This window comes from Perissodus microlepis, chromosome 15 (assembly GCF_051167445.1).
Source record: "Perissodus microlepis isolate ML-2025 ecotype Zambia chromosome 15, ASM5116744v1, whole genome shotgun sequence".
In the NCBI taxonomy this organism is placed as follows: Eukaryota; Metazoa; Chordata; class Actinopteri; order Cichliformes; family Cichlidae; genus Perissodus; species Perissodus microlepis.
The window spans coordinates 6,374,148-6,400,848 of record NC_140475.1 but is presented as its reverse complement, the minus strand read 5'-3'; the positions used below and the strand labels follow the sequence as shown (position 1 = coordinate 6,400,848).

Sequence of the window (26,701 nt, the reverse complement as noted above, 5' to 3'; positions counted from 1 at the left end):
TAGCTCTGTATTTATTCAGAGAAACCTGTGTGTGTGTGTGTGTGTGTGTTCCTGTCTAGCTATCTTTGTGAGGACCGAAATCTGCATTCTACTATACTTGTAAGAACCCACAGTCACAAGTTTGAAGGCCTTTTTGAGGCTCAAAATGTGGTTTTAGTGTCAGGGTTACAATTAGGTTATGGTTAGGGTCAGGGTTAGGGTTAGGCATTCATTTTTAATGGTTAGGGTAAGGGGCTAAGGAAACCATTATGTCAATGAAGGTCCTCACTAAGATAGCTGAACAGACTTGTGTGTGTGTGTGTGTGTGTGTGTGTGTGTGTGTGTGTGTGTGTGTGTGTGTGTCCTACCTGCATGCCCTGCCAGTTGAATCCATGGATATTTCTTCTTGAAGGACATGACAAACGGCGACCAGTGGACCATGTTTTTAATCTTCTTCCAAGACTTGTGCTGCAAACACAAACATGTACATTGTTGATTATTACTTACTTGGATGTGTTGCTGTCACATTCAGGAGGAATTCAGCCATAAGCTCTGCCACAAATGACTCGTGTACCATAAAGCTGCCTGCCTAAGTTCTTTATTTTAGTTAAGCTATTCATGATCACTAGCTCAAGGCTCTCTCAACCCGTTTAAACCGAACTCCACTGTTTGTAAAATGAGTGAGTGCAATATTAATATTTACTCTTCTGCTTATGCAACTTTTGTAAAACATCAACTTCAGTCTACTTCAGTCTCAGAGGGACTGTACTGCAAGTTCTCCTCTAAACCTTTCGGGTGATCCAGTGTTTAATGACCGTGAGAAAAACAAGACTTTAAATCATACATATGTGCACACATACCACACGCACACACACACACACGCACACACACACACACACACACACACACACACACACACACAGGCGGGTATCCCTGACCCTGGGGGAGCTGCATGGTTCTCCCACACTCGCTGTCATTTTTTTTTTACTGCAGTGTTTTAGAACATTTTATCTGAACTCTGGAGGATTGGGCCGGGGTTTCCCCTAGTAACACACACACACACACACACACACACACACACACACACACACACACACAGTGTTTCTCCAAAGGCTCTCCCTGTCCTTGGCAAGGACACATTGAACTGCGGGACTCCTGCCACACATAGAAACACACACACACGGACACTCATTCACAAAATGAGGCCTTCTGTCTCTGACACACACACACACATGCACACCCAAGCACGCACACACACACACACACACACACACACACACACACACACACACCTTTCTCAACATAAATATGTTTTCTCTGATCTGATTCATGTCCATCGTTCCCTTTCTCTAGCTCTTACTCTTTGTGATAAAAAAATGTCTTCCTTTCAACAGCAATATCCATATTTCAGCAGAAGAAGTAGCCATGTAGAAACATGTCAAAGAGTGGTGTTAAGGCCAAACAAGGGAAATTACAAGAAATACTTTACGAGTAAATGAACCACAGGTTATTGTCACTTTAAACGGCACTCTTAACCAAACCTCTCAAATCCATTTGAGCATGGATTTGACTAAAATACTCTTAATTTCTTGTCCTCTTATACTCAAGTAAATGTGCTAAACTTGCAGCCTGTTGCACCTCACTGAAATGACAAACTCTGGCTGAGTACAATCTTTTATGCTTGCAGCATTACATCAGATGGAAAAATTCCACGTCTTGTTCTGTGGGTTTGAACAACGCTTGGCTGTACCACACCGAGAGAGTAACAGAGAGACGCGGCAAAAAAAATCCAAAGGTTTTTATGGCATCTCTTCAAACGCAGTACAAACAGCCTATTCTCAAATAAATAACCTTCTATGATAAGATGCTTAGTTTTAAGAAATAACACAAAAAAACTGAAAACGTTCCACTGGTAAAGATGTGTCTTCTCTCACACAAGAGAGTTCAAACTGGTCTGTGAAGGGAGGAAATAATCTTGTGTCAACAAATAACTGGAGAGGAGAAGAAGAGAAAGGCGAGAGAAGTAAGGAGAAGGATAAGATAAGAGAGAAGAAGACCATAGAAGGAGATATATAACCCCATGTCACATAATCTCGACCCGATGAAAATTCATCAGCTGATAGCATGACTATCTATGGTTAGATGCACGGACACACACAACTTCAGGCGCACACACTTTCTCCCTCCCTCCTGGCCTTACTGTCCGAGGCAGCGACGAGTCACATGAGGGGTTTTTGCTCTGCACCAGTGGAGGATCAAGAAAAAGAAATAACCTCACTCCCACTAAAAGTACAACTCTCACACATTCACATGTGTGTAGGTCAGCCGAAATGACTCTGAAGAGAGCAGCAAGGCTTGAGTCATCATCAGCACGATGAGAGTTTTTGCAGCAGAAAGTTTAGTAGCGAGGTTTAGCCATTTTAGTGTGTTGTGATTCAGCTTTCTGTGCAATTTAAAGAAAAATGTTAAAGCCTCAGTATGATTTAAAGCAGACTAAAGGTGACATCGAACAGAACTCTGCATGTGTCAGGATATGTAAGTATGACTAGACTGTCAACTTCAGAAAAATGGGTAAAAGAACATTAATAATCAGGAACAAACTTGGTGGCCTGCACTTTGTAGACCACCAGCAAACGCCAAACAGAATGATAGTCCCCATCTCCTTTTTTCCCCACACCACTTTTAGCCAGTTAGCGAGTGAGCTGCGGTGTTGGGCTCCAGCTCATAAGTAGCAAAGATCTGCATTTTTCTCCGTGACATCTTTCTACCACATTGCCCACTGACAGCTTTGTGTGTGCGAGCTGTAGAGGGCAAGAGAGAGCAAGCAAGAAGGAGAAAGTCTGGAGCAACTCAAGTGTGAGTAATAACAGACATGGTTACCGTGTGCAGATTTACGAGCTACAGACATTTAAATTTCATCAGAAGAGGAGAGGGAGGTCTGTAAGACTAAAAACAAACTTCAGCCTGCAGCTATCACAGCGATAGTGCAAGTATATTATTGCACAATAAAGTTTAAAAGTGGAGTAGAGCTGTCCAGCATCACAAAACATGAACTAAGTCCAGCTATGAGAGCATTCTGCAGAAAGCCTTTACTCAAAAAGAGGCTGTATAGGTGAGAGTACCTGCTGCCGTTTGTGGCGGCGGTGGATGATGGCAATAATACAGATGGCTCCAACTGACAAAATAACACTCCATACAGAATACAGCCATGTAGACCACATCATGACCAATCATGTGCCACTCAGCTGGAAAAACCCTCGAGAACGATTATCCGTCCGGCTCTCCCGCAACACGCCCAAACTTGAGCTCTCTGTGCCAAAAAACCAAGCACCTCAGGCTTGCATACTCCTCGTTCTACTCGTGCCCCCACAAGATGTACACATATATGTCTGAGTGTGTGTGTGTGTGGGGATAAACACTTGTAGATCATTTGTTTGGCAAAACAGAGGACAAACATAATCTGGACATGCAAATACCCACAAAGGTTGCAAAGGCATGGACAGAGTGTGCGTGATTGGAAGAGAGTCCGAGGGCAAAGTCCTGGAAATGCAGAGAGGTTTCGTGGAAATTCAAAATAAACCTGCGCGTTGGTGTTTATCTGCTTTTAGTTGTTACATGTGTCTGAACGCGTCATTGCGTAAACCTCTACGCTTGTCTTGAGGATGACACAAAGAAAGATTGTGACAGAAGCTGCAACAAGGGCTAAAATAAACTAAAGGAAACATCCTAAACAGCAGCTCCCACACACTCTGCGCCGAGCCGCTGAAGCTACTGCAATGCACCTTCATCCTGTAACTCAGCACTATTGGGTGCAGCAGTGTCACATTTGAATTTTACATGGCTAGTAAAAAGAAAACATGTAAATAAATCTGGACATTCTCTGTCCGTGATTATCTTCTGAAACAATAACTTACCAGCTGACAGATGAATATCACTTTTTATAAGCTATTTAGAAAGAGTTACTTTACAAAACTATTATATTTTTAATTAATAAGTTAACTGTTTCCTGAAATAGTGAAACTGTCTCACTGACAGTAAAATAATAAAAAAAATTACAACCAATTAAAACATAACAGATACAGATTAACCTCCAAAATGTTTGGCTTTTTCTTCATCATTTTTTCAGGGCAGATCATTTACACCAGGGGTGTCAAACATAAGGCACAGGAGCCAGAATGGTATAGACTGTCAACTGTATTTTCATGAATTTTTTCCAGCTTTCCTGCTAATAAAGACCTCCAAGGCCATTTATATCACACCAAAGTAATACATTAACAATTAAATGGCAAGAAAGTTCCTGTTATCCACTATCTACTACAGAAATGTCTGCTTTTTAAAATGTGTCCACTGTAAAATAAATAAATAAACAAAAACAGAACGATTTTTGTGAATGAACTAGAACTAGAACAGTCTGAGCAACGAGCTACCTGAACCTTTTCTGTAAGTTTACACTTTTATCCCAAAGAATCAATTATCCTGTTGTAAAACCATGCAGTTTAATTTATTAACGAGTAAGTTAAAGTACATTAAATGTAAATAAATGTGCAGTTAAACTTCTGATAGAAAGGGAAGTTTCATTAGTCCGGCCCACTTAAGACGAAAGTGAGCCTGTAAATGAGTGTAAAGTGAGTTTGACATCCCCGACTTACACAGTTGATTAATTTGTATCTTCCTAATTGCTACAGCACTTATTTACATTGTCGTCCCTTTATAGCAAACCCGGCATAGTCTGCAAACTGTCCTACCTACTTTACAGCTTCATTGTTTAAACACTATGATGACCACTTTTGACAGACTTTGAAACTCCTCTGATGACTGTATGTGATCTATTAATACATGAAGCATTCATCTGGTAGTGTCGGTGTCTCTGGTTTTTTGTTCTGTTTTGTATGTGTGTGGTTTTCCGCACATTGTTTCATGCTTATATGCAAATTGCCAGTCACCAGATATCTACTGGAAGAAATGCATAAATCCTCTAGGAAAGGCACGATTCTCAAAGTTAGTATTTTTAACTAACTGCAACCCGCATTTGACATAATATATTTAGTAATGTTTAATTATCACTATTGTTTAATAAAATGGCTTTACTTAAGTATGCACTGGCGCTTATATAGCTCTTTTCTACTCAAACAATCAAAGCACTTATACAACATGTCTCATTCACACTCATGCTTTTATCTACGTCTAATTGCTTTCTATCTAAAATGCACAAGTCGATGAATGCAAAGTGGAGAAACTCGGCCCAACGACACTTTAGCATGCAGATTGGAACAGCCAAACATCAAACCACCAACCTCCATCCTGAGCTGTCTTGAAAGTTCTGGCACCATGACTGCAGTCAGTAAATGTGTTGATGACCATCCCCGTGCAACATGTTACTACATGTTGCTCCCCTTTGCTCTCCCTTCCTACATTTCAGGTCAGAATTCGCTGTCTAAAGATAAGCATTCTCAGGGGTGTGTTTTCGTGGGGAGGATCACCCATTACTAAGAAACTGGATGCATGTTGGGCAAGATGATTATCAAGTACTCTCTGTCTTCTTCAACCTGATTGGATGAATGCCTTGCATGAGCCGTCTGCTCTCCTATTTTATGAAAATACTTCAGCAAAATAAGTTTTAAACAGCTGCTGAATATCTCTTTACTTTAAATGAACGTCAGCCAGTTCAAATGTTGCTCGGCAATTTCCAGAGATCTTAACTTTGTGGGAATGGGGACTGCAGTGACTGAACGCTTTGGCGCTTAACCAGAATGCTTTGCACGGATGGCTCCGCAAATTAACTGGCAATGGGAAAGCTGGAAATAATGGATCCTGTGGACATACACGAACTTAAATCAAATTCAAATTCAAATTTTATTTGTCACACACACACACAACCATACACAGTATGACATGGGGGTGAAATGCTTGTAGCTGTACAATGCCCGACCATTAAATGACAGAAAAAAAGTTTTACAATATTTACAATTTACAGGTCACTACAAAATTTACAAATTAACTTAGGAATTTACAGTAAAGAATGTGCAAATAGCAGAAGAGATTATAAAGATTATAAATTATAGGAATTATAGGATTATAGGAAATGTGTGGTGGTGCGTGTGGTGATGTGATGTGTGTGAGAGTCCAGTCCTACACCTGGTTCAGGGCCCGAATAGCCTGGGGGAAGAAGCTCCTCCTCATTCTCTCTGTTTTGGCCTTAAGGGAGCAGAAGCGCTTCCCAGACCTCAACAGTGAGAAGAGTCCATTGTTGGGATGGGAGAGGTCCATCATAATCTTCCTAGCTTTGGACTTGCACCGCTTGGTGTAGATGGACAGCAGGTCAGGGAGCTCTGATTGAATGATGCGTTCGGCTGAGCGCACCACTCTTTGCAGATCTCGTCTGTCCTGCTTGGTGCTGTTCCCAAACCAGGTGCAGATGTTTGCCGTCAGGACGCTCTCGATGGTGCAGGAGTAGAAGTTCTTGAGCACCTTCAGTGGCAGATGGAAGTCTCTAAGTCTTCTGAGGAAGAAGAGACGCTGACGGGCTTTCTTAACCAGGGTGTTGATGTGGCAGGACCATGACAGGTCCTGAGTGATGTGGACACCCAGGTATCGGAAACTGTCCACTCTCTCCACTGGCGTGCCACTGATGATGAGGGGTTTGTAATTCCTCGCCTGCTTTGTAGTGAAGTCCACGATCAGCTCCTTAGTCTTGCTGATGTTTAGGAGGAGGTTATTCTCCTGGCACCAGGTCTCCAGGTTCCTAATCTCCTCCAGGTAGGCCGTCTCGATGTTGTCGGAGATCAGGCCGACAACAGCAGTGTCGTCAGCAAACTTGACAATGGAGGTGGTGTCTGATGTGGCTACACAGTCATAAGTGTACAGTGAGTACAGCAGGGGGCTTAAAACACAGCCCTGAGGCGCTCCAGTGCTGAGTGAGATGGAGGGGGAGACTTGTTTTCCCACCCTCACTGATTGGGGTCTGTCTGTCAGGAAGTTGAGGATCCACTGACACAGTGATGAGCTGAGTCCTAGATCGGTCAACTTGGTGAAAAGCTTAGAGGGAATTATTGTGTTGAATGCTGAACTGTAGTCCACGAACAGCATCCTAACATAATTCCCTCTGCCAGTGTCCAGGTGACTCAGGGATGTGTGGAGCAGGTGGGATATGGCATCGTCTGTGGGACGATTAGTCCGGTAAGCAAACTGAAGTGAGTCGATGGTGGCAGGAAGTGAAGAAGTGATGTGATCTCTCATCAGTCTTTCAAAACACTTCATCACAATTGAAGTCAGTGCTACTGGACGGTAGTCATTGTGGCAAGCGGGCTGTTGTTTCTTTGGAACAGGAACAATAATAGACTGTTTGAAGCACGTGGGAACCACAGCTTGGGCCAGGGAGAGGTTGAAGATCTCCGTGAACACCGGTGCTAGCTGGTCAGCGCAGGCTCTCAGGACCCGGCCAGGGATTGCATCTGGTCCTGCTGCCTTCCTGGTGTTCACCCTCCTGAAGGTGTTCCTCACGGCATGCTCTGTGATGATGAATGCATTTTCTTCACTGGTGCACTCCGAGCGCGCGCAGCCGTTTGTTGCGAGCATAAAACGTGTTCAGCTCATCAGCCAGTGAAGCATCGGCATTCATCATTGAAGAAGCTGGTCGTTTATAGTCCGTTATAGTCCGCAGTCCTTTCCACAGGCTCCTAGAGTCGCACTGTCGTAGCTGTGACTCTAGTTTTCCCCCGTAGCTCCGCTTTGCCTTTCTGACCGCGCTGCGCACGTTGTAGGACGCAGCCTTGTATAGGTCCATATTACCGGAGACGAGCCCTTCATTGTAGGCAGCGGTGCGTGATCTCAGAGCGTCGCGGATGTTTTTATCCACCCACGGCTTCTGGTTGGGAAACGTTCGGATGATAGTTCTTTCTGCTGTGTCGTCCGCTAGTTTCCCGATAAATCCCACAACCACTTCCGTAAACATGTTGATGTCATCAGAGCTGCGCCGAAACATGTCCCAGTCTGCGTCATCCAGTGCGTCCTGCAGCGCGGCCACTGATTGGTCCGTCCAGCGAGCGCCCTCCCTCCTGATTGGTGGTTGCTGCTTTAGCCTTTGTTTGTAAGCAGGCATGAGGAAGATGGCGGCATGGTCCGATTTTCCAAATGCCGGCAGGGGCTGAGCCTTGTAACAGTTCTTGAACGGGGTGTAGCAGTGGTCTAATGTCCTAGTGCCCCGGGTGGGGCAGTTGATGTGCTGGTGAAGGTTGTGAAATGTCCGTTTGAGATTCACTCTGTTAAAATCTCCCATAACAATGAGTGCGGCATCTTGGTGAAGTGTTTGTTGACGTGTGAGAGCCTCATGTAGCTCACATAAGGCAGTGTCCGAGTCCGCGTGAGGCGGAATGTAAACAGTGCAGGCAATGACCGCAGTGAATTCCCGAGGGAGATAGAAAGGGCGACATTTAACGATCAAAAGTTCCAGATTGGGCGAGCAAGAGCGTGTGAGTGGGGAGATGTTTGTGCTGTTGCACCATCTGTTGTTCACCATCAAACACACTCCACCACCTCTTTTCTTCCCCGACTCCATTGTCCTGTCCATGCGGTAAACCGAAAAGAACCCCGTCGGCTGCACGGCGTGGTCTGGTATCGCTGGGTTCAGCCAAGTCTCGGTGAAGCAGAGGAGGTTGCAGTCCCGAATGTCTCTCTGGAACTTGATTCTGGCTCTGAGGTCATCAAGCTTGTTCTCGATGGATTGAACATTGGCTAGCAGGATACTGGGCATGGGTGCGCGGTGTGCGCGAGCCTGTTCCTGATGCCAGCTCGTTTACCTCGAGGCCGTCGCTTAGGGTCGCGTCCTTTGTTCTCTCTCAGAATCTCCTTTGGCCAGGTTGGGTCCGGCGTTAAACATGGTGAAATGTTCGTGTATTGTAGACCAATAGAAACCAAAGTGTCTCTACTGTAGCGAATTTGTGTGTTTTGCATGATGCCCATGCAAGATTATGGCAGATATAGCAAAAAGTGACGAAAAACTGCAAAAAGTGGAGAAGTTGGGGCAGAGCATCCAGCACGGCAGCCGACCTCACCGGCGCCATCTTTAAAGGCAAAGTTCCTACCCAAATTTAAATAAAAGCAGGAGCTGTAAGGGGAAACTTGAGCTGACCTCTTGAGTCATCATAACAGCTTAATTGAGTTCTTAAAATGATTAAAGATTACTTGTACAAAGAAAACATCTCCCAACACTTTCCACCAAAATCTCCACTCGTGTTTTATAAGCAGTTTGTTGTGTTAAATAATGAATTTAGCTATAGATGCTAAATTTGGCCTATGTATTACACCAAAGCATGAGATGCAATAAACCAAAACAAACTGTGCACATTGTTACACCCGTGTTATTAAACACAACCTATGGGTTTGCTACGAGTTTCCAAGTGTTCCCATGCTTGCCTCTGGCTGTTTGAAAAAGTACTTATGTTTGCACTTAATTTGTTTAAGTTTGCATTTTAAAAAAAATAAGGAAAATGAACATGCGTGCTGCTTGCCAAATGCTGCCCTCTCTGCTCAAAAACCTCCCTGAGAGTCAACACGCTCATCTTCTTCTCACTCTCTCCTATCTCCTGTCCCCAGACCAGCTGGATGACAAGGGGAGAGGGGGAGAACTAGTGAAGTTTCCATTGAGAGAGACAGAGAGAGAGAGACAGAGAGAGAGAGAGAGAGAGATAGGGGAAATGGTAAGCGAAGGAACTTCTTGCAGACAGGAAGTGGGGGGGTTGCCGCTTGCCTCAGCGACAGTATTTTCCACATCCGCCGCTGACTACAAACAAAAGCGACAGAAAAAAATGGCCTTGCCCTCTGTAAATGCATGGACGTTTTATTGGCCTCTTGATTATCATGCCTACAAAATGTGCATCACGTTCCTCAGCACATGCGTGCAGATATGCTCTTGTGCAAAATTTGCATTAGGCAAGTGACTCCTATAGATTCTACAGCTGGAAAATTATTACACGCAGTATTAAAACAATTGTTGTTGCAAACCATACGCATAGATGATGTGGAAATTTGATATTTTTGTCTCGATCAGGAGGCCCAAGGTTATATAAGGCAACCAGATATCACTCATTTGCATGCAGGGAGTACAGAAAGAAGGGTGGAGAGTGATTTTAAAAAAAGCCTTGGGGGCAAAGGGTGACTCTGGGTTATAAATGTGTAACGTGAAGAAGCAGGGGAAACACTGATGCATGCTGATGTTTTCAACGGAGAGGCACTGAGGAAATAACAAGCCTGATATCGCTCACCACAAGGTCCCCTGCAGATACAAACACTCTAGCTGTCTGAGTCTGCAAACTTTAGAGGCACACACAGACACACACAAACACCACAATCACACTCACAAAATTAAACTGCTCAGAGTGTGATGCAGGCAAAACAACATGCTTGGAGAGAGCATGATAAATATCTTAGCAACCGAGGCTGGCCAGTGGAACAACAGCTTTGCAAAACTGACAGTGAGACAAAGGCAAGAAAAAGGGACACCTAAAAGAAAAAAGAAAGGCTTGATGCTGTTCAGCTGGGTTGTAACTGAATGCTGCAGTCAGATAAGGAGACTTATTTCCAAATTGAGGTCAGTATGGAACATTAAAAAGCATATCTGACTCTAGATCTAGGCTTCACTGTGAAACACCTCAAAATGTTTTTTTTTTCTTTTTCTTTTTTTTTTGGGGGGGTTCTCAGTTTGCTTATGAAAACATGGTTTGTATGAAAGTATCAAATCTACAAGTACTCCTTTATGAGGTGTGCTCTACATCCCTTTTCTAATCATGTGTCACAACCAGCAGGGGTTCCCCAGTGTGCTGGTATCCAAAGCTGACGATAACGCTCTGAGCCCAAATGTCAGCATCGGTAAGAGGAGTCTGACCTCTCCTCCACTGCCTGGAGCAAATCAAGTCTGCACATGCATGCTCTTTCACTCTCACAAAAAGCTCCAAATAAAGAATTGACCGGTGTTTCCCCTCTCAGACTTAACCAGGCAGGCATTCTGCAGCACACACCAAACTTACAGTCTCTGCCAAACACACACACTGTACAGCTGTGAGAGGGAAACTCGGTTTGACGTCACAGGGTTGCTAGGAAACTTGCCGCCGTGGTAGTGAAGATTTTCCACTGCAGTACAAACACTGTGTGTGTGTGTGTGTGTGTGTGTGTGTGTGTGTGTGTGTGTGTGTGTGTGTGTGTGTGTGGCTCAGTATGTGTGCGTGCCAATCAAATTGAGTTACAGTTGTGGACACAGAAATGAATTTTCTTTCAGTGCAGTCCAACACATAAAAACAAAAGTTTAGGGTTTTTGTTTTTTGGTATTGGGAGTGAGTTTAGATTCAAGGTTGGATTAACCAGGCATGGGAAAAATTAATGTTTGGGTCAGAGTGTGACAGCACTTTAAAGCATCAAGTTAAAGTTAGTTTAAGGTAGGCTTGTGAAGAAGAAAAAAAGAGTGCACAGTGTTGTATGAAAAGTATGTACAGCTAGTATCAGCCAGAAGAATTTGCAGTGTGTAGTGTGTACAGAGGGTGTGTCGATTAAAGCATCAGTGCATGTACATGTGTGTGTGTAGCTGTATCTGTGTTTAACAGTTTACAGATACAGCAGCATGGGCGTAGTCTTCATTCAAAAAGACAGGTTTGTTTGCATAATTGATCTGTTTAATTGCTACACCTTTTCAGCAAATGAGGACTGTGGTAAAAAAATATGATGCAGTCAGAGCTTTACAGAGAGTAAAAACGCACCATGAGTGACAACACACTGTCTGCATCATTTAAAGTGTGACTTTCATAAGTCCTGCCCCACTTCCGTTCCGCTGTAGCTTCTGCTCCACTTAACTTTAGTGTCTTACATCAGGCTTTACAGAAGCTGAGGCTGGAGTGTTCTCTACAGCTTTAACAAAACTCAAGCTCCTATTTTATTAAAAAATGGGGAGAGAAAAAATGAAAACATTTGTGTGTGTCAAAGGTAATTTTGCAAATTTAAATACAGCTGTGAAAAACAAAAGACGCCCAAACTTTAAAACTTCACAGTAACAGTAAACACGGCAACATGCTGCATAGTTTATCTGCCATCTTACTCTCAGAATAACCGGCAATTTAAAGCTGTGGACTGGTAAAAGTTTTTAGGCCTGCCACTAACAATGAAGCTGCTTTCCATTTAAGAAAAGAAAAACAAAAGAGTGAAATTACACTCCAAACAGCCAAACAGTATTTTTTAAATTTTGTTGTGATATCAAAGATGGCCGAAAATCTTAACTTTTAGAAGCAGGAACATTCAAAATGTTTAATGATTAATAAACAATGTAAATATTTAACTTTTACCCTGACCAAAATAGCAGGGTTTTACTTTTCTGTAGCTGTTGTAATATCAAGTTCATATTTTCATTAAATCGATCATTAGGATCATTTGAACCGGTGTCTAAATCGATGCCATGATTCTTACTGATGCACACAATTTCAGTTTAACGCTATTTAACCAAACTAGTTAGTTTTCACTTACATGCAAGTCTATCAAGATCTGTTTAGGTTTAAACTACTCTAATGTGGATTTTTAAAGAGAAGCAAACGACTGTCACCCGAAGTAAGTCACTGCTGGCTTAATTTTTTATTCCACAGAGCTCAACTGAAATCTTACAGAAAGAAAAAAGGTGCTGATGCCAATCTATGGCAGGTGTCCTTTTGTGAGAAGTTAAGTAAAGCTATGGCAACGCTGGCAGCGCCTGCAGTGTGTGTCTTCTAACCTTGGAGAGATGCCCACCAGTGAAAAGATCAGCCAAACAGTGTCTATATATGGCTCTGTTCAGATTCCAACCCCTACCAGTTAAGCGTGAACTGACTTTATATAATCCAAAAGCTAACAGCAGAAGCACGTATTAATGAAAACAAAGGTGAATTCAGTGGTGAAGAAAATAAATGCAGCTGACATTTGAATACAGAGAATAAACTTTATCTGGGGGTAATCTATTCAAGGGGAGCACATTTGTGTCACACACAAGCTTTCATTTTTAAAAAGCACACATGAAATTTTATCCTTTAAAAAAATCTATTTTTGTAGATCTAGCAGTGCTGGTGCTACATTTAACTCTGAATCTATGAATTTCCTATTAGGGTTTCAAATCCTTTATTAATAATATCCCCAAACAATATCCGTGCAGTGCCATTTCCTTTGGAAAATGCTACACAATGTGTATCCCTGCGCCAAGCTGCCATTAGAAGAAGGCTAAAAACTATTTTCCCTGTAAAGCCAGCTGAAAACAACATGGCTAATATGCAGTACACTTTGTACAACTTTTCCTGTCGTGCCCTATATTTCTGCTCTGTCTCTCTGCCAGTTTTACTGTCGAGCTCACTTTGTTTTTCGTTCTTTCTTATTCTCACAGTATCACTCCTCTTCTCTCTCTCCCTCTCCTCTCTCCTACATACCTCCCACACAAGCGAGCATGCTTTATGTGTTTCTGCACGTTTGCCTCTTGCACACACTCACCAGGTTTCCTTAAAACTGTACGGATCAGGAACTGTGACAAAAACATGAATAACCCACACGTTTGACATATCTGCGCCATGAAGAGCTTCTGTCTCTTTCTCTGCCTGGATAAAACCAAAAACAATGACCGGAAATATGCAAAGAGCAATACAAACAATATTCAAATCCACAAGCCAAGATCACTTAAACAAATCGTTTGTAATGTGAGTCGGCTGGTGAGAGCTAGGATATTGGTTTCGGGTGGGGTCATTCGTTAAATATGCAAGAAAAAAGAACGTATTTGCAAGTGAAAAATCTTTGGTCAATCTACCATCTCATCGATTTCATGCGGTAATATGGCTATACACTGAATATTTCAGTAGTTTTTCTGTTGCTGTTTCTGTTTTTAATATAAACACTTCTTTCTGAAAGCCAGAAACCGATTTTTTAGCACTTATTAAGTGCTAAACAAGAGCCAGCTCTGGGACTGGCACACTGTGTAAGAAACATTAAAAGCAGTTATACAATCCTTCGTTAAGTCGTGTTTCAAAGCAGAAGTGAGATGGCCTTGTGAACCTTTGCTGGCTACAAATAAAAACACATCCACCCACCCACCTACACACACACTACATACCCAATCAGGCCTCAGCCTCCTCTCTGAACTGCATCCAAGTGCAGGAAAAGCCTAAGTGTGTGTGACTAGCAACTTCTCCAGCTTTTCCTCATTCCCCCCCCCCCACACACACAGACACAGGTTGGGGCACAGAGGTAGCTTTGTTACCGTGAATGTCAAAAAATTACTCAGGCAGCGAGCACAGGCCAATTGATACAGAAGCACAGAGCAACATGCACAGGCACATTGAGGTGCACAAAATGAGCCATACAATGAGAGGCTTCTGGTTTAAGGTCGCACTCACGGGCCCCTTTGCTTTCATATAGGCATATTTTAATTGCACTGCAACACCCGAGTTATAAAGTTGCCTTTGTGTGAAGCCAAACGCACAGTCAGCAATGATGATGTTTTCTTCTTTTGATGACTAACGCTGATCCAATGTGCCATTTTTTCTGTTACTGTATTGTGAATGTAGTGATTGCATCATTCGGTGGGAGCCGATGATGATCGGTGTACGCAGTGATTGTTTACTACAGGCTTGTAAAAAGATTTGGGGAAAAAGCACACTGATAAGCATCATTTTTCAGGACAGTTGGTATTAGAGAGTCTTGCAGAGACAAACTCCTTCCAGGAAAAGATAAGTTACAACATCACATCAGCAGGTTTAGTGTTTCGTAACCTGTTGGACTTCCATTAAAAAAGAAGAAAAAGGAAACTACACGGTGGAGCAGATGCTCACATGCTAATATTAAAAAAGTAGTATGCTTACAGTGTTTCCATTCATACAAAGGACTGTATTTATTTTACTAAAGTCTCAAATCTGGAAAAATTTCACAACAACCAGCTTGATGCTTGATCTGAAAAAAAAACAAAAAAAAAACCCAAAACAAAACAACAAAAACAACAAAAAAAGCAGACCAATAGATACACCCAGCATTACCACAGTGCTACTCCTGGCATGGCTTAAAAATATTTTGAGATTATCTTTGTTGATACAGTCTCATTATTTTATTAGTGACAGTCATTTATCAAAAATGTTACAAAAACTTTAGCTTTTCCATTATTTTCAATTTTTTTTTAATGAAATGTTCATATTATTCACACAACTTAAAATTCAGTGCTTAGCCTGATTTAAAAAAAATCTCTGCTCCCCTGCAAGAAGCCTAAAAAGGGACAAAATAGTTATTTCTTTTATTTATAGTTATTTACCTAATTTGTTTGAACTTGTCAGCAAACTACGAGTCTTTGTTCTCATTCTGCAATCCTTAATGACTGTGCCAGTTTCTTTCATAGTTTCTCGTCTATTACAGTGTGTGTGTTTCATGTGTGTGTGAGGGGGCAAGCAGAAACAGGGTGAAGAGAAGAAAGCAACAACGGAGCTAATCAGAAATTGTCGACTCTGACCACAATAATTGTTGCTGAACAAGTTTTAATTAGCCTAAAGCCAAAGCGGCGCCAACCCCAAACATCTGTAAGTCTGATGGGAGTGAAGCTGACCACACATGACGCTTAACAGCAACTTCATTTCAAAAGCTCAAAAGTTCAAAGACAATCTGTTAAAAGAAAGGTGTGCAGAGTTAGCGCCATTGCAAACCATTTACACTCAACAAAAGTACGAAACCGAGGGCGGGGGGATACTACATTTTTCCTACATTTTCTCAACAAAGTTTGGCATGCTACAACTACACCACCAGCTGCTGTTTGTCACTCAACAGTTCATAATCCTACATCCTACAGTATCCTTTCCTCCTCATCAGTAAGTTTTGCATTTTTTGTCATCGTCACTTACTGATACAGCTATATATAGTTGTTGAGAAAAGTGCAGACTTTCCAGCTTAGCTCATCCAACGGGAATGGTTGTGAGACCCTGACATGAAAGAATGCTGTGGTTATGAGCTAGTTAAGATCATACTCCACTGTGAGGTCAACAACACAACTTCCATAAACTTACAACACCATCTTACAACATGCCAGGCAAGTCTTTTGGTTTCCTTTTGTGCATACAGCTTCTGTATGCAGCGCTACATGAATGGACAATCTCTGTGGTCAGACCTTCAGTTCACAGATCACACTTCAATTTTAGCGCTCAAGATGTTTGTTCCATTATGATGCATTAGCTAGGAAACTCAAGCTCTTTGAAGCATGCTTCAAATGACCAAAACCAACGAGCCTCTGAATGGTTGGAAAGTCATTAAAATGATGGCGCCACTTGTATTAATTGTGATATGGCTGTAAGTATGTTGGTTCTTTGAGAGGAAGAACATTATTATCTGTTCCCTAGCTTTCAAGAAGAACCCATCCCTGACATTTCCTGTGTGCATTTCATGCGACAATCTTATTAGAAGTTTCCAATTAAATCAGGTCCACTGAATAGCCAGCAGGTTGTAGATACAGTGACAAACAAGCTCAAATCTCAGATTTTGAATCCACTTACTGCTTTCTGCTGAGAACTGAGGAATGCAGGGTTGAGAAGCTGTTCTCCTTTCTCCGTATCACTGGAAATATCCTCCTCCGACTCCTCCCACGAAGAGGAGAAACCGGCTGAGGAGGCAGAGGACGATGACAGCTTCCTGAGAGAACGAGTGGAGTTTGGCACGGGGCTAGAACTGGGGCTAGGCGAGCAGCTTCGCCCCTGGTCTGAGCAGGAGCCTTCAGAAGTTTGAGGCTGGTTTTCCAAACCGTGGTCAGTTACTATGACGGCAGGGATGGAAGAGTGGTTTGAGGTGTGCTCGGTCATGTCGAGCAAACAAGGGGTGCTTTCGCTGCTTTGTGCCTGGGACATTTCAGGATTAACCTCCAACGTGTGTCCTTCTGGCTGGAGCAGCATTTTAGTACACAACAGGTCCTCTTTCTGATCCATCAGATCTCTTTCATCTCCGAACAGTTGCTTGCTCTCTGTTTCCATGTCCCTCAGTACTTCTCCCTCTTTTTTCTCTGTGTCTGTCATTCGATCTTTATCAAATGTCTCAAGAAAACCTTTATCAAACAGTCCATCTAAACAGGGAGTTTGCTTTAATGTTTCTGAAAGGCAGTCATTTTGTTTAATCAGTGTCTTATTGTCTGTATTTGATTTAGTGCTGCTGCTGTCCCTCTCACCATCACTCTTTCCTCCTTCGCTTCTTTGTCCTTCCTTTGTTTCTTCATCCCTTTCTCTCCCATTTTGGACAACAGAGGGGGCTTTAATTTCTTGTGGGTGAGTCATTAGGTGATCCAGAGCTGTGTTTCCTTTGCCAGGATCAGAAGGAGTTTGTTGAGTCACTCGTCTGGGAGACCGAGGGCTGCGCTGGAGCTCACTATTAAGTACCTGGGCACGGATCCCGGAAATGTGGGCCTCAAAAATGCCAACTTTTCCCCTCACCTGCACAGAGAGAACATTGAAACTACGGTTTGATTTTCTTGGTCTTACTGCAGAGAATTATGCTTTGATGCATATTTGTGTTTTCAATATTTGGTTTAAATAGTTTAGGATTTCACAGGTGTAGCAGAGCTTTAGAAAATGTCAGAAAAATAAACAGAGAAGAAGTAATTGAAAAAATATAACAAAAAACACCAATATTAAGAAAACACAGCAGGAATGGCCCACGGCGCTCAAATTTTCCATCGCCTGGCATTAAACAGAGTACTTGAGAAATAGGCCACTGGCACACTACAACTTCAGTGTGTGACTGTCTGCAGTTTCACAGTCAGTTCTAAAGTATGTTGGCATTCCCCTCAGTAAGAATAAGGAGAAAGAGGGTGAGGGAGCATAAATGTCAGGATGAATTTAAACCAACAAAAGTACTTTTGTTAAATTTGTATTGAAATCAAACTGAAAGAAATCTAATTCTGGTCCCTCTATTGTTTAATCAGTGCACAGCAACCTCTAAAGAAGCCAAGTTGAGTTAACTCACATGCTTCAAGATATTATAGAGTGCCTATTTTCTTTAATAGTTTATGCATGATGAAAACCAATAAAAGTCTTAAATGGAAGTGGATTATATTACATAAAAGCTGTATTTGTTTTAGTAAATCCCACTAAGTTTTGCAACTTCTGTTTTCAGGAAGACCTGATGATAATCCTGTAACTGTTTTACTGAATGACATGCAGACAGCTTTTCTATATACATAAAAACACATAAAAACACAGAAAGAAACAGCTGAAAATGCATGTGGCCTACCTTTTACTTTTCATCGTCATCACCTACAGCTGTGTAAGGGTAGCTATGGTGGCATTGACATTACTGCCCCAGCAAATCAAATTAAACCAGGAGATCCTTCTATTTTTTATTTCATTGCTTTGTCACATAACTGCATTTTTTGGATGCAGACAGAAATGGTGGTAGATGTAGCAAGTATTTTTAAAAAGCTGATAAAACCTGCTGAGAATGAGGATGGACACAATTGAAAAGCACAGGTCTGATCACCTCAACGTTCTGCAGCTCTCTGTGAATCTGCAGCAGCTGTGCTTGGCGTCTCCTCTCCTCTCGCTTCTCTCCTCCTCCTGTCTCTCGTCCCCTCTCCTCGTGGCCGTCTTCGTCCCAACTATCTTCACCGCCAGGCGAGCTCAGGCGTCGGACTCGCTGGCCCACATTGACTCCTAGGAGCTCCGGGCTTCGCAGCGAGGGGGAGCGAGCGCGAGATGTGGGGCTAGGCGAGCGCAAGGGTGAAGAAGGGAAGATAAAGGTTTGACCCAAGCCACGAGGGCTTGTCTAAAAGGAAAAAATACAAAATAAAACAACATGGGATTTACTAACAGGAGATGTAAAACAATATGAGCTGTACAATATATAAAAGATAAATAATCTAAGCAGTTTCTATTTTGCATTCCGATACTGAACTACAACAAGTGGAAATTGTAGCATCAAGGTAAAACCTAGTGTAGTTTCAGTGAGCTAATTAAATTAATCTCAGTTGCATACCACTATTATCTTACTGGCATTAGCTTTCAAGGTGTTTTACTATTGCTCTAGTGCTTTTGTCTAGACAATAATCTACTAGAAAAAGTTGGAAAATACACGAACAGTCTCTTCAGATTTTGGTGGATGTGATGAACAGCCTACCTGTGGACTCGTTGGGCTGTAGAGACCTCCTCCCAGTAACTGGCAGTAGGTGCTCCGATCTGGAACTGGCAGCACAGGTCGGGCAGCTGGTGTGATTCGGGCTCGAGAGCTGGCACTAGAGGAGCCTGGCTGGGTGTGAAACTGATTACCACTGTGGAGATGTGATGTGGAGAGACGATAAGAGAGGGTTTATTTTTAGGTTAATGTGCTTCAATAGGTTGTAATTATATTAGTAACTAAATAGAACACATCAGTGAAACCTAGACTTGAAATAAAGATGGCATTCATTGACAGCACACAAGTATGTGTCCCTTAAAGTTATTAATTGCTCTCTAATGGAGTACAAACAAAAAAAGAAATCCTGTTGGTCTGGTTTAACGGCTACATCAGCAGCCAAATATGTTTAACGTATACAATTCCCATGCGAAAACGTTCTAGGAAATCTGTGTATTCTCTCAACTGTTAAAAGCAAATGAGACTTTTGAGAAATCCCATACCTGTTCATGACTCCGTTTAGGTTCAGGGCAGAGGCTGCCATCCCCGCGGCCAAGCCAGGGGCTTTGAGTGCTGGGTACACATCTGACAAGCTCCCCTGAAGCTGCAGGGAGGTCTGGAGATCAGCTTTCAGTGGTTCCTCTGCATATAGTCACAGAAAAATCTGTACCCAGCGCTAAAAAAAGTCAAGGGAAGTTTGTTTTAGTATGTCAAAGCCCTGTTATGACTAAAAATCAAAATAACAAACAGTCTTTAACATAATCCTTTGTACATAAAAGTCCCTTTCCAACACTGGGCCTCCGATTTTCCATTAGTAACTGTGTGATGGACAAAAAGCATAAAACAGAGAGAAAGTGAAGCAGATAAATGAAGGATAAATGCTGCAAGATAAAACATTTCAGTCACTGGATAAAATTTGCAGTTTTGGCTGTCAGTGTTACAAAAATGCAGAGATTTTTATGGTCCCCTTAAGTCCCCTTATTACCTGATAGTAATTCATTAAAGGTGTTCCAGAGTTCAGTTCCTCTTCTTTTTAAAATGATTTATAAAGAATCATATCATTTTAAACTAACTGTTAGAAACATGTTATTGTAAATAAATCAATATTCTACTGCTGATTCTGCTCAGCCTATTTAAATCACATTATTATGATGTGACACACAGAAATGTGCTGTCACCGATTAGTACTTCTCTTTTTGCAGTGGTTTTAGTTTTTGGTCCTGCACTCTGATTGGCCAAATTCAAAAAATAATAAAAACATTACAATACTGCAGAAACTGTGTATCTTCTGGTTTATTTTGATTTATTTTTTGCATAAAAAATAAATGGAAGATTTGTATACAAATTCTTTATTTTATTTCTAATGTAAAAATCATCTGACAAAGCCAACTAAGTATACTGACTTAGCATATATTAACTCAGTTAACCTTGAACTCAAGAACAGAATAAGCTTTCTATTATATAATCTATTGTTTCAGTCACATACACCTCAATGCATGCAGTTAAGCTGCATAACAGCTTGTAGTTCCATGTCCCGCAGTGGAAAAAAAGCCATGCAAATACTGTGCAACAGAAGTGTTTGATTTGCAGTCGTCAACTGCACAGCGCTTTCAAAAACGTCTAATTTCTCAGTGGCTCCTATTTGATTCAACATCATACTTTAAATTTCAAATGCTCAGCTTCAAGCAAGACTGATAAATGAGTGTAGATATTAAGTGTTTTTCCTTCTGCAGCTGAGCAAGATATTTTCGCAACAGTGAAATGGAATGTGGTCAGCCCAGATAACATAGCTTAAAAGAGACAGAAACACACTGTATATTTTTCACACCAAACAACTAGTTTGCAGGTAAGAACACCCAGCTGAAGCCTGTATCTCTAACAATCTAGAACTTTTCAAATCTTTTCAGTCAAGTTGGCTTCTCCCAAGCATAACAGGATTCTTGTTCTCGCCACCTTGCCAAAAACTGCCTTGGCATGAGTTTTGATTCCTGGTAAGTTAGACAGCAGTTTATGAACCAGGGGGTAAAGATGGGATTTCCTCGTTGGGTTGTGACGCAGTTAGATAGAGGCAGAAAACAATCTGAATGTCTCGCCTCTCGAGTACTTCACAAAACCACCACTCCTACTTTTTTCACACTGTTTAATCACTTGTCTGTGCTTTAGTCTTAGTGGAAGCAACACAAAGGCCCACAGGGGATGAGGGAAGTCTGAGGGGGAGACACGGAGACAGTGCAGGATGGATAAAAGAAGGAAGAGAAAGGGGGGAAAGAGAGGTGCTCACGGGCTATTTTGGTTGTCTTTTCTGAACCTCTCATGCAGAAGTAGGGGATTTACTTTCCATGAAACAGCTTGGAGTGAGTAATGAAAAGGCACTGGGCACCAGAAACCATTTTCACACTTGCAGATGTGTAGCTGAAACCCAAAAATCTATCTCCATCTCAGGACAACTCAAAATGTTTTGAATATTTAGCTTCGTGGGGTTTGTTGCCCCGCTTGGACCATTTAAATTTAGACTGTTACTAAGAGAGAAATTAAAAAGTCTTAAACAACTGACTGACCGCTTCATAAAGTGGATCAAGGTGCTTCAAATGAGATCAGTCAGATCATATATAAAGCAAAATGCATCTATTGTGCCACGATGGCCTAAATAAAGGGGCAGGGCATTTCCTGAAAGACAACATTCAACAGAAGAGAAATGAATTTGACAGCTACACTACAACATACTTTATTTCTTTAAACAAACTCTGTTGTCAATACACTCGCATTACCACACTTAAACCACTTCAGAGTGTTATCAGTGCTTTAGCACAGCCTAATGTCTCACACACACACACTGAGTGGGACTGCGCGAGCATTCAAACTGTCCACTTGCCTACACAAGTGGGCAATAAACCTACATGCAATACACTAATAAAAAGGCAGCTGAAGGGAAAAAAAAGTGTGGAACATGATGATGATGATGACGATGAACACTCCTTGGAATTTACAAGCAGATATTATCAGGATGGGGTTAACAAAGGTAAAAAGATGATATATTACAGTGACATCTGTTTCTTTGTGAGCTTTGCAGTGTTTACCCTTTTAAAACCTCTCTTTGTGTATTAGGATATTCTGGGCAATGTTACACTTCTACAGTTTATAGTGACTTTGAATGTTTATGTGACTGGTTTAAAAGGATTAAGCAGTACATAAGCAGCTTCTCTTTACAATACATCAACAGATAGATGGGTTTTCTAAATAAAACTGCACATATAACGATAGATGAGAGTGTCCATATCACACACTCCTAGCAGATGGAACACGCAGAGCTCAGTATCTCATTTTCAAAGGGCTTGAGCCGGAAAAATTATAAATAAACTGAGCTCCAGTGATCAGCAATTGTTCTAAAAATGAGTTATTTCTTAAAATTTAACTTTTGCTACCAGCTTCTCCGGTATGCTGATTTGCTATTTTACTGTTACACATCAAAGATAAGTGAATATGTGGGATTTTGGACTCTTGGGTGGGACAAAACAATCTGACATTATTTACACCAAGCAAATATTCAAGGGAAGGCAGACAGATTAATCAGTAATGAAATAAACTGTATAATCTAATGCTATTATTTATCTCGTAATATCTACTATTATACAAGCTATTGGGTTATATAGCCGCTCAAATTATGGATCTGCGTACAAGTTGATAAAATTATTTATATAAGGGAATTTATTTATTTTTTAATCTGTCTGCTCTAGATTTATTTTAGAAGCAAAAGTTAATGACATTTAAATGTTGGCCTATGTAATGCACAGAAATGTGTATATAAAGACTTTAGAATTTTGTCTATTTAAAAAATGACTTTAACCACTTTTAAAGTCAATGGCTGTATTTCAGTTTTCCATGAATGGTTACCTCTTGCAGTCATTGGAGGCTAGTCCAAAACGATTAGATAAGGTATTTGCAATGATTCAGCTTTGATAATTGGGTTCATTTCTGGATTCAGCTCCCACAAAATGTTCTAAAACTCCAGGTTTGAAAACGCAACTTTAGCCTGCACGACGCTGCATAAAACACAAAATAAGGGCAAAGAAAGAAGAAAGCTTCCCCACGTTGGCTTGGCCTCTCAGCCCACCAAAGAGGATGCTACCTCTCCATATCGAGGTGCTGGTATTAAACTGTAATAAAGCTACATCCAGTCACGGTGCTGTTGTGATGGAGGTCATGCCGGTGTTATCTTACCTCAGCCCGTCCTCTCCAAAGCTGCTGCGGGACGCTTTAATCAGTCTGTGATATTACGGTCATCACCAGCAGCAATATCTCGATGATGAGTCTTCGCTGTCTCTGAGTGTGACACTCGCAACAGCAAACGCACAAAGGCAGCACCAGTCTCTACTCCTGTCTCGTGCGGTTTGACTTTTTTTCCATGAACCAACTTCGACGCAAACGCCTTTTCACCAAAAAAAAAAAACAATTAAAAAAACCCTCTTCAACAGAAGAAAAAAACTTTAAATGTCCCTTTCTTCTGTGAGCATCTGGTTGTTGGTGAAGAAGACTTTAAAGCATTTCAGAGTCGGTCCAGTTGAATTCCCGTCACGGCTTTGCTCTCAGGATAAGCACTTTCTGGTGAGGTTTCTGTTGTCATGTGTTGCTCGACACCTCGCTGCTCGTAGTAAAGCGCTGTTTGTCTGAGTGCTTGAAGCCGGAAGCAACCACGGAGTATCTCTCTCTCCCCCCTCTCTCTCCCTCTCTCTCTCTCGGTTCACTGCAGGGCTAAAAACTGAAAAGCCGAACGCGAGCCGTGTTCTCTCGCTTTGTGGACGCACGTGCACTCCTGCGGGGAAACCCTCGTATAAACACGCACAAGCGCGCGTGCTGAAAGTTAATTAAAAGTAGCAGTAGCGGTGGGTTCGAGTTAAAAGTGAGATACTGCTGACACCGCGGCTGTCGTCGTTATCTTGTAGGTTCTTCCATCTAATTCAAATTAGCTTTATTTGGCTTGACAGTGATTAAGGACATGCATGACTGCGCAAGCAAAGCAGGTAGCCTGCAGTATTTAGGAATCCAGTGTTTTGTGGTTATTAAAGCAGGCAATATTGTTAGTGAAATGTGTAGGCCAGCTAAAATTAGCTGCAGTTCACAGACAGAATTACCCTGATCAGAGTGTACTATTATTATAATATGGCCTTTAGTGTTACTACCCGTTTTTTACAAAACTATGGTAATGATTCTTTATTAAAGCTGGGCACTTTATTAGGTACACCGGGTTGTAAACCCTTAGAATTGCCTTCAGAACTGCCTCATTTCTTCATAGCAAAGATGCAACAGTGTTCTGAAAACATTCTTCAGAGATTTTGATCCATATTGACATGGTAGCATGACACAGTGCCTGCTCCCATTCCACCACATCCCAAAGGTCCTCTACTGGACTGAGGTGGAAGCACTGTGAAAGTACAATATGAGCTTAGTGACAGTAGGCATCAGAAACTGGTTACACTGTGGTCATAAAGCAACAATACTCAGGCACACTAATACACCACCAGCAGCACACTGAAGCAGTGATACAACCCAGGATGGATCCATGCTTTAATGTTGTTTATGCCAAATTCTGACCCAACTATCTGATTGTTGCTGTGGATTTCAAGACTCATCGAACAGGAGAGGCACCCGGTGTGGTCTTCTGCTGCTGTTGTCCATCTGTTTCAAGGTTCAAAATGTTGTGTGTTCAGAGATGCTCTTCTGCATACCTTGATTGTAACCACTGGTTATTTGAAGCAGCCTGACCTTTCCCTTCTGACCTCTCTGGTATCAATGAGGAATTTTCATCATGAAATACTCAGACTAACTCATCCGACACAATCAAAGCCATTTAAATCATCTGTTATCCCCACTGTGATGCTCAGTTTGAACTTCAGCAGCTCGTCTGCCCCATGTCAACGTGCCTAAATGCATTGAGTCGCTGCTGTGGGATTGGCTGACTAAATATTTGCACTACCAAACAGTTTAACAGGTGTACCTAATAAATAGTCAGTGAATGTATATGTATGTGATCAGGGAGGGCATTGCTAATCTTGTCTGTTAGATGCGCACTTGTATAGCAGTGGAATATAAATTAAATCAGACTTGTTTCAAAATAACTCCCAGGTAATCAAGAGTAATTATTTGTGCCTCCCCCCACAGGCTGTACACAATACAAATGAAACTGCCAAAGTACATAATTGCATTACAAGCACGATTAAATCTGGCACACAGAATGGGTGTAAATGAAAACTGTGTAGGGTGTGCTAACCTTTTTGCAGCCTCTTTGAAATGTATTAATACAAATTTAAAAACAAAAGGCCCTGCACATCCACATGTGTGTTCTCAGTAATAATTGAATCATTACTTACCTTGAACTGCCTGGAGCTTAAAACGCCTAGTTATGTGATGATATATAGGTATAGTTATGTAAATTGTCCCACCCAAACAGGTGAAAAATAGCCAGCAGGAGAGGCAGGAACCTGTCAAATGAGCACAAGCGGGAATACACCATGAGAAGAGTTGTAATCACGCAACGTAAGTGAGAAACACCTATGCAGCTCAAGCTGACCCTTCATCAGTCCGTCTCATCTAATGAACATTGTACTCGTTGTGCTCACGTGCGACATTATTAGAAATGTAGCAACAGTTAAAAAGGGGATGATGAAGTTGTTTGGATGTACGGGGTTGTTTCTGTGCCTGTTGTGAATCTGTTTACTCTCTGTTTGGATGCCAGGATAAAGAGTCGTGCTGGAAATTGTTGATTTGAATGTGGCCGGTGATGCAAGAGCAGTAAAATGAATTCTCCAACCACAGAGGACAATACAGCAGCGCCATGAGTGACCGAGGTAGCACGAGAGTTTAGTTCACCAAGACATTGAAAAATCAGTTAATTAAGAAATATCTGATTATGTTTGATACCAAAGTTAATGTTGCCATGCCGTAGAAGGAATGTGTAGTTCAGAGGATCAGCAGTATCTGTACTTTAAACAACAAGTCGCATGTGGATGGGCCTTCAGCAGTAGATGTTGCTTTTCCCAGATTGTTTTGTTGTTGTTGTTTTTAATCAGGGGTTGAGATCCTGATAACAAGCAGCTTGGCAGTTTCATCGGGAGTCCTGCTCTGATTGTGAATTTAATCAGTACTGACACACCTCTACAAAACTATGTACTGCAGATAGCCATCAGTATAAAGGCTCAGTAGCTGTAGTATTTCAATAGCTCATTAGTTTGTTGCCAGTTTTTCCAGTTACAGTTTAACCTTGTCTTAGTTGGAATATGCAGGGCGAGGTGGAAAATGCTGTGCTGTGTTTTTATCTTCTTTGCTATAATTTGGCCTTGAGCTTGAACCAAGTGAAAACAAAGCTCCATATTAGCTTCCTAAGATTTTCATCAACACATAGATTTCAATCAGGGTGTCATATGGAGATAATTGGTCACAGTATCAAACTGTGGTTAGACAGGTTTCTTATCCTAATCCTAGTCTTGTCCTGGTATGAAATTCTTGAAATATTTCACATTTTTTCCAGGAAGGCTTAAGTGGGACTTTGTGTAGAGTGCAGAAGAATGAAAAACCCAAACAAGTCCAACGTGTTTCCATTTGAGGAAACAATGTGTCA

At 41.7% G+C, this 26,701-nt stretch overlaps 1 protein-coding gene across 1 annotated transcript in view; it reads right to left on the bottom strand.

Moving 5' to 3' along the window:
- Positions 1–23,894, bottom strand: part of itpkb (inositol-trisphosphate 3-kinase B) — a 32,017-nt gene extending 8,123 nt beyond the window's left edge. The window contains exons 1-6 of the mRNA XM_084953949.1: positions 23,308–23,894; positions 19,593–19,765; positions 19,096–19,246; positions 18,460–18,744; positions 16,491–17,414; positions 348–447 (exon numbers count right to left, since the gene is read on the bottom strand). Coding sequence (XP_084810075.1) covers positions 348–447; positions 16,491–17,414; positions 18,460–18,744; positions 19,096–19,246; positions 19,593–19,633 — 1,501 coding nt within the window. The 5' untranslated portion in view covers positions 19,634–19,765; positions 23,308–23,894. The remainder of the gene's footprint in view (positions 1–347; positions 448–16,490; positions 17,415–18,459; positions 18,745–19,095; positions 19,247–19,592; positions 19,766–23,307) is intronic.
- Between the last annotated feature and the right edge of the window lie 2,807 nt (positions 23,895–26,701).